At 47.0% G+C, this 13,689-nt stretch overlaps 1 protein-coding gene across 1 annotated transcript in view; it reads right to left on the reverse strand.

The window, feature by feature from the left end:
* PITPNC1 (phosphatidylinositol transfer protein cytoplasmic 1) overlaps positions 1-13,689 on the reverse strand; it is a gene marked incomplete at both ends in the record, with an annotated part of 311,327 nt that overhangs the window by 52,861 nt on the left and 244,777 nt on the right. The window contains one exon of the mRNA XM_080712457.1: positions 2,467-2,562. Coding sequence (XP_080568583.1) covers positions 2,467-2,562 — 96 coding nt within the window. The remainder of the gene's footprint in view (positions 1-2,466; positions 2,563-13,689) is intronic.

Genomic DNA, 13,689 nt, shown 5'->3' on the forward strand with positions numbered 1-13,689 from the left:
GGGTCTCTTAAGCCAGTGCGGCTGCCTTCGAACCTGCGCGATCCTCCTGTCTCCGCCTCCCAAGCGCGGGGATTACAGCATGCGCCACCACGCCCGGCTTATTTTTGAAACAGGATCTCACTAAGTTACAGAAGCCCTCACTAAGTAGTTGAGGCTGGCTGAGAACCCGTGCTCCTCTTGCCTTAGCTTCCCGAGTACTAGGATTACAAGCACGCACCACCATGCCCAGCCTTTTTTTTTTAATTTTAAAACAGAGTCTTGCTAAGTTACCGAAGCTGGCCTTGACAACCTGTGATCCTCCTTTCTCAGTCTCCAAGTACTGAGATTATTGGCATGTGTTCCCATGGCTGCCAGGCATAAGATGAAAACTCTAACAAAACCTTTAAACTATTAAATGCAGAGTTTTGCTTTGTTGTTGTTGTTTGTTTTGTTGTGCAGTATAGGTGGCTGACCCCAGGAACAATCTGAGCTACATCTCCAGCATTTTGTCTTATTTTATTCTGAGATAGGGTCTTACTAAGTTGCCAGGCTGGTCCTGAACCTGTGATCTTCCTGCCTCAGCCTCCCACCTCCCATCCCTTGTTGCGGGATTACAGTGTGCGCTACTACACCTGGCCAGAGAAGGCATTTATTCATGTATTTATGTATGTATTTACTTATATATTTAAATTCATGTGGGGCGCTGGGTGTAGAGGAGCACGCTTGTAATCCCCAGGCTTGGGAGGCCGAGGCAGAAGGATCGCAAAGGTTCGAAGCCAGCCTCAGCTACTGAGGCTCTCAGCAACTTAGTGAGACCTTGTTTCCAAATAAAGTATAAAATAGGTCTGGGAGTATAGCCTGGAGATAGAAAAGCCCCTGGGTTCCACCCCCAGTACCACAAAAATAAATAAATAAATAAATAAATAAATAAATTCACGTGGGGCACAACTCAAAGTATTCAAACTAACTTTGCAATTGGGAAAAAAAAAAAAAGCTTAGGAAAAGAAAAAGATAAAGAGTGACCTTCCTAGAGGGAGGCAGGGGAGGCCCGCGCAGCCCCGCTCTGCCGCCTCCTGCAGGGCCAGCTGGCTAGAGCGAGCCTGGCTTGGCTTTCTCAGGAGGCACAGGTGTGGCTGGCTCAGAGTGCGCTGCGGGTTGGCCGCGTGCCAAGCTGCCCTCTGGGCCCAGGTGTGTGACAGGGAACAGCATCGGCACCACCCTGGCCCTGTGGCAGCCGGAGAGCCCGCATCTGCTCACAGCAGCCACGAGCAGCTGCGACTCGCAGGTCCACACCAACGCAAGAAGAAGACGTGGGAGGCCAAGAAAGCCGAGCTGCCGCCTCGGCGCCCGTGTGCGCGTGTGACTTGGCGGAGTTCTCTTTTAATGGGCTTATTTATTATGTCTTCAATCAGCCTTCAAGGACCTGAGAGAAGAGTTTCCAGGTCCTCAAGGACGGGTCTGGGGCCCTGGCTTCCGAACCCTTGGTGATGGGCTGCGTGTTGCTAAACAACAAAAATAGCCCCACATCTGCTGTCACCGCGGGCCGGGCGCTCGGGCTCCTAGCAGGATATAAAGGTGGCTTGCCCTAACAGTGAGATAGAAGCCAGTGCCCTGGCAAAGGGCAGGTTGTGGTGGGGAGGAAAACCGGAGAGAGAGATATTCTTAGCCTGGAAGAAGAAAAAAGCCCTAGTGAAGGTGCTTGCTATTTCAAGAGAAAGGTTCCGGGCCAGTGTGAACAGTCAAAGTTTTGAGGAGCGATTGAGGATTTTCTTTCTGTCAAACCCCCAAGGTACAAATAAAGTACTGTCCCTGCCCTCTCAGGGAGACAGGCGGCTGTTTTTCAAAGAGGCTGGTGTGCTGGACGGCTCAGACCTGCGCTGTGCACAAAATAGCGGCAGAGGTGGGCAGGTAGGAAAACTCAGAGGACAGAGGGAGTCAGGCAAGCCGGGGCTGGACCGAGGAGCAGAGAATTGAGACCCACAATGAAGAAGATGGCAAACCTGGATGTGGTGGCATATGCCTATAATCCCAGTACTTGGGAGGCTAGGATGGGAGGATTGAAGGTTGGAGACCGGCCTCAGCAACTTAGTGTTCCTGTTTCAAAATAAAAAAATAAAGCTAGTCGGGCTTGGTGGCACATGCTTGTAATCCCAGTACTTGGGAGGCTGAGACAGGAGAATCGAGGTTCGAAGACAGCCTCAGCTACTTAGTGAGGTTCTTTGCAACTCAGTGAGACCCTGATTCAAAATAGAGAATAAAAAAAATAGGGCTGGGGGTGTCACTCGGAACGTAGACTGTCCCTGGGTTCAATCCCTAGTACAAAAGAAAACTTAACCAAAGAAAACAAGAACACACAGCAAGATGTGGAAGCCAGGGGAGCGAAGGCATGGACAGCTGTTAAGATCCCCGAGGAGGTGCTTGGTAAGCAGCAGCCTGTGGATACAGGAGCGCCTCGTCTCCACCGTGCTCTCCTCGGTCAACGCTTACCTCGGATTCTTTGTAGTAGCGTTCCGGAATCTCATCGCAGGCAATATCAATAAAGCAAACTTCTCTCTCGACGTCTTTGGCTTCATTGTCAAAAATCTGCAAGGGCGGAGCGACACATCAAAGGTCAGCGAGGCGGGGTGAAGTCCTCCCGGGGCCCCGCGGCGCCTCTTCCCACACTCCTGCCCCGGCTGGCGCTTTTGCCCAGCACAGAATGTGCGAGAATCATAAAAGCCTTTTATTCATCGCTGGGGTTTTGTCACATCAGAGGCAGGTGTGGTATCCATCACCGCCTGGCGAAGGGTAGGAGAAAAAAAATGGGCTGTTTTTAGAAGTTCAGGAGTGAGGAACTCAATCTCTTCCAAGAAAACCTCCTCCCCAGCCCGAGTCTGCTGAGTGTTTGGCAGTGAACCTGCACAGGGGGAGGGAGGAGGCTGGAAGGGGTCTGGCTAGAGTTGAGACACAAAGCCGCCATAGACCCAGGTATTTGAGAAGGAAACTGCGTCCGTTTTCATGAAAATTTTTGCATATATTTAATTTCACAAATAATACATTGCAGAAAACACAGAAAATAAAAAAAGAAGAAAATAAACTAGAATCCTATCCCCCAGGGATAAACACGTGTGTTTTTCTTGATCCTTTTAAGAGTGTGATTTCCTTGGTACACCTAGGGGTGACGGAGCATAGCTTGGTAAGACACTGAGATGACTTCCTGCCAGTCTAGCCAAGGTTCTGTTGGCCCAGAATGTCCACTAATTAAACACACACACACACACACACACACACACACACACACACACACACACACACCAAGCCAAAGACAGCCACAGTAGGAGAGATAGAAATTTGGGGAGAAAGATTAAATTCCTCTAGTTTTTTTCCCCCTTGGCATTTTTTCTGGTTGAAATGGATGAGCACCCTTCTTGTTTTTTTTTGTCTGTTTGTTTTTCTACTGGCGATGCAACCCAAGGACATTCTGCTTCCAAGCTACACCCCAGCCCTTTTTATTTTATTTATTTTATCTTGAAATAGGGTCTCACTAAGCTGCTGAGTCTGGCTTTGAACCCGTGATCCTCCTGTCTCAGCCTCCCAAGGACTGAGATTCTAAGCTGTGTGCCACCACGCCTGGCCGGCTGAGCACCCCTCTGAAGGATGGTCCACAGATTAGGTTTGAAACACTACTCCATCCTTGGAAGAAGTCAAAGCTGCATCCCCGCCTCACTGCCCAGCTAGTTCCTATGGGCAGCCAGCAGTTAACACTAATTACATCAGGTGCTTCAGAAGAGAGTGAAATACCCCGGAAGCACAGGATGGTCAGTGCACAAGAATATTGTCTTGACTTAAATTTGGTGCCTGTTAATAATATACTCTCCCACAAGACAGCACCTGAGGGACCCTTCACCTGCTGTACTCTTCTCGAGTTGAAAATATTGGTCTTTCCGAAATGCTTTCTGAATAATATTTGTGCTGGTAATTATCCTCCAACTCTGCTGTTTCCTCTGTGGTCTATTTTTTTCTTTTTCTTTTTTTGGTATTGAGAATTGAACTCAGGGGCCTTCTACCTCCAAGTTACATCCCCAGACAGATTTTATTTCTTATTTGGAATCAGGGTCTCACTAGGTTGATGAGAGTCTCACTACTTGCTGAAACAGTCCTCGAACCTGTGACCCTCCCGTCTCAGCCTCCTAAGTACTGGGGTCATAGGCGTGCGCCATCATGCCTGGCTTTATTCTATGGCCTATTTTCTTCTAAAAAGTTTGAAGTCTGCTTGGAAGACTCTCTTCAGCTTTGCCCTTGGAAAATCTGTGAGATTTCTCCAAGGACATTGATGCCCCTGTCTGACCTGGGGATGATCACTGCGCATTCTTTAGAGGCAGAGAAAGATGGGGTCTTAGATTAGCCCTGATTCCTGCTGCACTTGCAGTCAAGAGCTTTGGGACACTCCTAAAGTGTTTGGGAGGGCCAGGTGGATTGCCTTGAAATGGAATAGACAACGAACAAACACATTCAAGTACAGAAATAAGTTGTAAAATGAAACACTGGGTCTCAGAATCAATCAATCAATCAATCAATCTCTCTCTCTCTCTCTCTCTCTCTCTCTCTCTCTCTCCTCTCTCTCCCCTCTCTCTCTCCTCTCTTCCCTCTCTCTCTCCTCCCCCTCCCCTCTCTCCTCTCTGCCCTAAATATAAGCCAAGAGAAGAAAGGTCTCAATAAGAAAACAAAACCAGTACACATCCCAGAGGGGTATGAGCTTCTAGAAAATAAATTGTAGAAGAGGTTAAATAGGTTTGCCATTTATTGTAAAATTTATGGTTTACAAAAATAGAGAAACAAGCAGATGTTCAAAGATGTTAAGGGAAGTACTGACAGGTTATGTGATTTTACCTAATTTTTTTAAGGGGGTGCTAAGGATTCAACCCAGGGGTATTCTACCCCTGAGCTACACTCCCAACCCTATTTTATTTTTAATTTGAAAATAGGGTCTTGCTATGTTGCTGAGGCTGGCTTTGAACCTATAATCCTCCTGTTTTAATCTTCCAAGTCCTAGAGTTACAAATGTGTGTGCCATCATGCCCAGCTTACCTAATATAATTCAAACTCTGTGTGTGTGTGTGTGTGTGTGTGTGTGTGTGTGTGTGTGTGTGTGTGTGTGTTACTACTTACTCTAGGGATTAAACTCAGGAGTTTTCTACCTCTGAGCTATACCCCAACACTTTTATTTATTTATTTTTTAAATTTGAAGCAGGTCTCATTAAGTTGCTGAGGCCCTCTCTAGGTTGCTGTGGCTGGCCTCCCACCTGCAAAACTCCTATCTCAATCTCCCAAGTACTGTAATTAAAGGCATATACCAAAATGCCCAGCTTAATTAAAACTTTTATGCTGGGCGTAGTGGCGCACACTTGTAATCCCTGCGCTTGGGAGGCAGAGACAGGAGGATCACACAGGTTCGAAGCCAGCCGCGCGCTGGCTTAGGAGACCCTGTTTCCAAATAAAAATGTAAAAATGGGTCTGGGAGTGTAGCCCGGAGGTAGAAAGGCTTCCAGGAACCCCAGTACCACCAAAAGAAAAAAAACAAACAAACTTTTATTTGTGTGGTACTGGAGATGGAACCTCTAAGCTACACCCCTTATTTTTTATTCTTTATTTTGAAACAGGGTCTCACTGAGTTAGTTGCGGAGGGCCTAAGTGGCTGAGGCTGTCCGTGAACCGCGATCCTCCTGTCTCAGCCTCCTGAATGCCGGGATTAATTAGTGTGAGGCTAATTAAAACTTTTTTGATCACCCCGTTGTACCAGTTATCACATTCTTGCCTTTCAGTTCTAAATCCGCCCTTCACGGTTCTCCCACAGTGCACTGGGCTCTGTGAGCCTCTCTCCTCTGGAGTGTGCACCACAGCGAGCCTGGTCAGTTGGGGGCGCTGGAGCGATGCTGCAGGCAGATGGGATCCTGGAGGCTGTGGGTGGGGACCTTCCCCGGTGCTCTACCCCAACTGTGTGTCTAGGGGGCAGAGTTGCTCAGTGACCTTGTGGCCCTGGCCTGTGCCAGGAACCAGTGCAAAGCTCTTCCCCACACAGGCACCATGCCCTAGGCCAGGCCTTGCACTGGACCCGTGCCCTGGCTCCCTCTCCACACCTGTCTGCCAACCTCATCTTGCCTGGGCCCCTGAGGGCTTTTTGCTGCCCAGTGACTATGTACCAGCTCTGATTTGGGCAGCGTGGTGAACTCCTCCTCTAGCCCGTGGGCTACAAGTGCACATTCTCCAGAGACCTGAGAATCCAAGCCATGGGGAGGGCGCTTTACAAGTCTGTCCTTCCTTGGGTGTTCTCTTTCAGCTTTATGGTCCCCTTTAAAGCTTTCTTTACATCATTATAATTACATCGTTATATATCATCAAAGATGAATAACTCAGCCAGGTGTGTAATGCATGCCTGTAATCCCAGTACTTGGGAGGCTGAGACAGGAGGGTCACAGGTTCGTAGCCAGCCTCAGCTACTTAGTGAGGCCCTCTGCAACTTAGTGAGACCCTGTTTCAAAATAAAGAATAAAAAATAGGGCTGGGGTGGAGCTCAGAGGTAGAATGCCCCTGCATTCAATCCCCAGTACCCCACCACCACCACAGATGAATAATTTGTTATATTAAACTAGGCATGGTGGCACACACCTAGAACTCCACTACTTGGGAGGCTGAGATAGGAAGAGATCACAGGTTCAAGGCCAGCCTCAGCACTGTAACAAGACTCTCAGCAACCTAGTGAGACCCTGTTTCAAACTAAGAAATAAAAAGAGATGGGGATGTAGTTTGGAGGTCGAATGCCCCTGGGTTCAATCCCACTCGGGGCACGCGCGCGCGCGCGCGCGCACACACACACACACACACACACACACACACACTACAAAGCAAAGCCAGGCGCGGTGGTGCATGCCTGTAATCCTAATACTTGAGAGGCTGAGACAGGAGGATCGTGCAGGTTGAAAGCCAGCCTCAGCTACTTAGTGAAGTACTCAGCAACTTAGTTGTTTGAGACCCTGTTTCCAAATAAAATATAAAATAGGTCTGGGAATGTAGCCCGGAGGCAAAAGTCCCCTGGGTTTTATCCCCAACACCACACACACACACAAAAAAAAAATTTTATAAAAACCCACCACATTCTTTTTGTTACATTCCTTCTGTTCAAATTATCACGTGGCTTCCCTCTCCTGATTGGGCCCTGACTGACACGCTCTCTGCCTTACAAGCGTTGCCCTAGGCTGAGGACCACTCTTCCTTCAGTAGAGTTGACATCCAGTGGGAGAGACAGACCTCAAGGCTATTACCAAAAACAGAAGGCAGAATAAACTATGTGCTACGAATGAAAATAAGGAACTGTGAAGCAAGGGAGAGGAGCCATTAATATTGACTAAACTACTACATTATGAGGATAATATTATTCTCAGTTTTACCTTTTTTTTCTTTCTTGTGGTACTAGGGATTGAACTCAGGGGCATTCTACCTCTGAGTTACTCCCCCAGCCCTATTCCTCCCCCAGCCCTATTCTTATTTTTATTTTGAAACAGGGTCTCACCGAGGTGAGATGAGAGTCTCACTACTTTCTTGAGGCTATCCTTGAACCTAGGATCCTCCTGTCTTAGCTTCCCAAGTACTGGGATTACAAGTGAGCACCACCATGCCCAGCTGAACGAGGGCCTTATTAAATTGATGAGACTGGCTTTGAACCTGCACTCCTCTTGTCTCAGCCTCTTAAGTACTGGGATTACAGGCATACACCAGATTCTATTTAGGTACAAATTCTGGTCTCTTTTGTTGGTATGATGCTTAACTTGTACCAAAGCCCTTGAAATACTATACATGGGAAAGCTGCCTTTCTTCAACTTTGCAGTGAACACATCAGGGTGGGGTTTCCACCTCCTGAACAAAGCCACAAAGAACCACAACTTTGAAGACCTCAATATTCCTCTTCCAGCATGAGATTACAAAGAGCCAATAAACGATGAATCTTCTAGTTACTTGAGATTCAAATAGATGCTCACGGGTGCTAAAACGTAGTTGCTGAGTGGCGGGAGACCTTCGCTGCAGCTTCCCGCAGAGGACCTGAGGAGGAACCACTGCTTGCCCATTGGTCTTCCTTTCCTGAGTTCTGTTTCTGTGGTGGTAAGCACCCTAATTTCCCATAATTTCCAATGTAGGGCTTAACATAAAGTGAAAACTTTTGAGTTTTCACTAGCTGATGGGCCCTATGCTAGGAATCAGGGAGCTGAGATTGAATTCAGTTATTTTCTCTTTGTAACCTTGGGCAGGTCCCCGCATCTTCTTGGGGCCTTCATGTCCTTGTCTGTAAAAGAAAAAAGCTTTGTCTATGGGCTGGGGGCAGAGCTTGGTGGTAGAGCGCCGGCCTGGCTTACCTGGACGGGTTTCAAGGGATCTGTGAAACATCTGGAACGTACACAACATTTGGGAAGGTGCATTTTTCTAGAGGGGCCAGCCAAAAAAATCGGATTATTAGAGGCATCTGTGGTCCTAATGAGGCTGAGATCAGATGACCGCTAACGTTCCTTCCAGTTAAGTCTGCAATTTTAAGAGTGAGCTCTGGATGGACCTTGTTAGTCTCCTGGGTCTTGTTCCTTCCCCGTCCCCTCAGTCCACAGCCAGTCAACACTTGTGGTGAGCAGAGGTGCTGCAGCAGGGAGCTGGGAAGAGGAGGCGGTCCTGATGCAGGGCCGAGGGGAAAGAGTCCAACCTTCACCTTCAGGGTAGGGTGCAGAATGCAGCCAATGTGGTTACAAACACACAGAGGCTTAGCCAGGCCCTAGAGGAAAACACTTAGCCAGAGTATTCATTTGGGCTTGGCCAGTGGTGGCGGTGGCAGCGGCTGGAGCGCTTGTCTGGACACCAGCTCTCTGAGGTGGAGGAAAAGGTCTGCTCAGATAGCTTTAGGCTGAAGCGCGTCATGTTGATCCTTCCAGCCAAAGCTTCAGGTTGCTCCCGACACTGCGGAGCTGTGCCTTTCCATGGCACTGTTTGCTCTGTGGGTGGAATTTGTTTTCTGAGACGAGACTTGGGTTTGGGAGTTTATTGAGGGTGTTTTCCTCTGTCACCTGTAATGTTCTCATCTTTGGGTAGTTTGCCACAGACGTCCTATTCGTCTGCTTTCAGTGCTGTAATGAAATAACTGAGGCAGGTTAAAAAAAAAAGGTTTTAGAGCCGGGCGTGGTGGCACACACTTGTAATCCCAGCGCTCGGGAGGCTGAGACAGGAGGATCGCACAGGTTCGAAGCCAGCCTCAGCTACTTAGTGAGGCTCTCAGCCACTTAGTGAGACCCTGTTTCCAAGTAATATATGAAATAGGTTTGGTCGTGTAGCCCAGAGGTAGATGGCCCCTGGATTTCATTTCTAGCACCACACAAAACAGTTAAAAAAAATAAATAAAAGGAGGTTTATTTAGCTCACAGTTCTGGAGATTCAAAGGCATGGCACTGGGGTGACTTGGTGAGGACCTCCTAGGAAATGGCGGGCGTTCATGTGACGGGGAGAGATGACCTTGCCAAAAAGGAAGCCGGAGAAAGAGACAAGGGTTCCTCCATCCCTCCCAGGACATGGCCCCCTTTGGCTAAGGACCTCCCTTTAGGATCAGTCTCTTAAAGGTTCCAGCCTCTCTCAACACCCCCACACGGGGGACCAAGCTTCCAGTATATAAACTTTTGAGGGACACAGTGAAACCATAAGTAAGCTGTAGCAGACACGCAGGGGAAATGTTTTTATTCTCTTCCCTTCTGTCATCCACCCACGGATCAGCTGCGGCAGGTTTTGGTGCCAATCTGGTTGACTCCCCTGACCTCTACCCCCAGGGAATGAACGCTCAAGAACACAGATTCCTTTTAAGACAGACCAAGCAACACGGCAACACGAGGGGAAATCTCCTGGAGAAGTACTGCCACGTGGATCACAAAAGAAAAAGGGGGCAATTTTCCTTTTTTTGTAAAGCATTGTGAATAGCAAGTACCAAAGAGCTTAAAAATCTTCCTCTGTTTTGACCTAGTAAGCTTACACTTTGTGACTTTATCTTAAGGAAATTATCTTAGATAAAGGAAAAGTTTTATGCGCAAAGATTTTCATTGCAACATCATTATCATGGTAAGAAAAAGAGAAAGGGAGAGAGAAGAGAGAGAGAGAGAGAGAGACAGACAGATAAAAGAGAGAGATGAGATTATATATCCCATTATGGGAGAACAGCTGAGAAAATTAGAATAAATCGTAAATCCTTTGTATGTGTGTGGGGAGGGTGGGTGTGTGCACGCATGCATGAGCGTGCGTGCGTGTGTGTGTGTGTGTGTGTGTGGTACTGGGGACCGAACCCCGGGGACATTCTACCTCCAAGCTATACCTCCAGCTCCATTTTATTCTTTATTTGGAAACAAGGTCTCACTAAGCTGCTAAGGTGCTGAGGCTGGCCTTGAACCTGCGATCCTCCTATCTCAGACTCCTAAATACTAGGATTATAGGCATGAATTTAAACCTGGCAGAATAAATCCATTTGATGAACTATTATGGGCCATGTGATTCTAACCAAGAAAGAGGCACGTCACTAAACGTGGAATGTGTTTCAACAACACTTTAGATTTCTGCTTGAACAGGGGTGTCTTTCTAGATTTTGCAGTCTCTCTCATGTTATTTCCATTTTTATTTCATTTGTTTTGTGATTTTTCTTGTTCCAGTCCATCTATTAGCTAAGGCTATTATAAATCCACAGTTGTGAGATGGATTCTGCAGCCCCTTTCTCTACTATAGTAGCTTTTATGGTTTAAAATCTAGGCTTAGCCAGGCTTGATGATGTTTGCCTGTAATTCCAATATTTGGGAGGCTGAGACAGGAGGATTGAAGCTTCAAGGATGGCCTCAGCAAGTAGTGAGCCTCTCGGCAACTTAGACCCTATTTCAAAATAAAAATAAGATAGGCCTGGAGGTGTGGCTTGGAGGTAGAATACCCCTGGGCTCAATCCCTAGTATAAATAAATAAATAAATAAATAAATAAATAAATAAATAAATAGGGCTGGGGTTGTAACTCGGAGGTGGAATGTCCCTGGGTTCAATCCTGAGTACCAAAAGAAATAAGTACATAATAAAAATAAAATTCAAGCTTAGATGAGAATTCTTTGTACTTTTACGCAATTTCTCTGTAAACATAGAAGTGCTCTAACAAAATGAAGTGTATTACTTTTTTTTTTTTTTTAAGTTGAGGTGGAAAATAAAAGGCATCCAGGCTCGCAGCCGTGGAGAATTTTATCTTCCTGCCCTAGTGATCAGAGGCGACTGACTGGTAGGGATTTAGAAAAAAATCTCCTGGTCATCTTGCTATATGCGTCAGAGGTGATTAAAAGGACCGAAAAGCCTAGCGAAGCCGCTGTTTTCTATCATAACTTGATTTTCACATTTGGGAAGCAATTAACTAAGACAGACCAGGAAAGGACAGGGTGGGCGAGCAGGAGCCCAGGGAGGGGAATTCTTGATTCCACAGCGATTCCATTCTAATGCTCTGGATCTGCAAAGTGGCCTTGGGCGTGGCGGGGGAAGGGGATGATGACCACTGGCTGAGACTTCAGGCACAGGAGGCTAGAGTTGGCTCACGGTTTATTGATATTATCCAACAATCACATGTCCGATAAAAAAAAAAGCCCGAAAAGCCAAGCGTGGTGGCGCACGCTTGTAATCCCTCTACTTGGGAGGCAGAGACAGGAGGAGATCCGAGGCTAGCCTCAGCAAGTAGTGAGACTTGAATCAATCTAGCGAGATCCTGTATCCAAATAAAAAATAAAATCTGCCGGGCGTGGTGGCGCACGCTTGTAATCCTTGCGCTTGGGAGGCGGAGACAGGAGGATCGCGCAGTTTCGAAGCCAGCCGCACTGGCTTAGGAGACCCTGTTTCCAAATAAAAATACAAAATAGGCCTGGGAGTGTAGCCCGGAGGTAGGAAGGTTTCCAGGAACCCCAGTACCACCAAAACAAACAAACAAACAAACAAACAAACAAACAAATAAATAAATAAAATAAAGTTGGGGGAGTAGCTCAAAGTTAGAATGCCTCTGGGTTCAATCCCTAGTAATACACACACACACACACACACACACACACACACACACACACACACAAAGAGTCTGAAAAACACTTATAAGTCATGAAAACAAAAACGACCAGGTTATCAGTGATGACGACCACCCCATTACCCTACGTTCATTGGAATTCTCATGGAGAATATTCTCACAGCGACACAATTTGGTGGGGACTCTGGTAAGTAAGTACACTCCAGGACCCATCCTAAAGATGTTTCAACTTGTCACCCACATGGTTACTCAGCTGGAACGAGAAGGGTGGCTTTCCTTGACCTCTTCAAAAACATTTCTGCCTCTATCCTCTTTTTTTTTATTCTTTATTTTGAAACAGGGTCTCACTGAGTTGCAGAGGGCCTCACTAAGTAGCTGAGGCTGGCCGCGAATCGCGATCCTTCCATCTCAGCCTCCCGAATGCTGGGATGACAAGCGCGGCCACCACGCCCGGCTCCTTTTTTTTTTTTCTTTTTTTTTAATCTTCATTTTTCCAGAATAGAGTTAGTAGCTGTTACTTGCTCTAAAGATAGCGTTACTTAAAGACAGTGCTTGAAGAGAAGAGGAGCCTGGGTGCCTGCCACAGCCATCCATGAATTAGAAAAGATTTATTAACATTGTGCCTCTTAAGTGTATGAGATAAGGTCTGGTCTCACAGGAGTTTAGGATTTTGTAGATACTAGACTGGAAGCAAGATTTAATAGCCAAACACAGTGGCACATCCCTGTAATCCTAGCTACTCAGGAGGCCAAGGCAGGAGGCTCATAAATTCGAGGCCAGCCTGGGCAACTTAGTGAGACCCTGTCTCAAAACACAACAATGCCATATAAATAAATATAATTTATCTGTTATTAAAGTACAGTATCCCAGTGGGTATGGTGGTATATGCCTATAATCCCAGTACTCGAGAGGCTTGAGACCAGAGGATTGCAAGTTCAAGGCCACCCTCAGCAATTTAGTGAGACCCTCTGCAACTTAGTGAGACTTTGTTAAAAACAAAACAAAACAAACAAACAAACAAACAGAAAACTGCCAAACACTTAGATTCGCAAGTCCCTCACATAAAATTGCATAGTTATCTAGGTGTGGTGGCACATGCCTATAAACCCAGGATTTGGGAGACTAAGGAAGATCACAGGTTTGCAGCTAGCCTCAGTAATTTAGCAAGGTTCTTAGCAACTTAGACCTTGTTTCAAAACAAAAAATAAAATAGGTCTGATAGTGTAGCTTGGAGGTAGAAAGCCCCTGGATTCCATCACCAGTAACACACACACACACACACACACACACACACACACACACACACACACACACACACACTGGCCTGGGACAGAGGCGCGCTGGTTCAAATTCAGCTAGGAGTGAAATCAACCGAGGTGGCTAGTGGCCTGGGCCCAGGAGTCTTCTTGGTCCAGGAGCAGTGACTCAAGAGACTGGCTACTTGGGGTCAAGGGGAAAGAAGAGTCCTGTCCCACAGTGTGACATGTTGCGTGAGATGCCAGGGTCAGGTGCGTGGGACGCAGGGTCAGCTTCCAGGGTCAGGTGCGTGGGACGCCAGGGTCAGGTGTGTGAGACGCCAGGTAGAACTTATTACTGCTATCAAAGCTCCAGTTTCCAGGGAACTGGCTGCTGGT

Source organism: Muscardinus avellanarius (assembly GCF_963383645.1).
Source record: "Muscardinus avellanarius genome assembly, chromosome: 16".
Lineage (NCBI taxonomy): Eukaryota > Metazoa > Chordata > Mammalia > Rodentia > Gliridae > Muscardinus > Muscardinus avellanarius.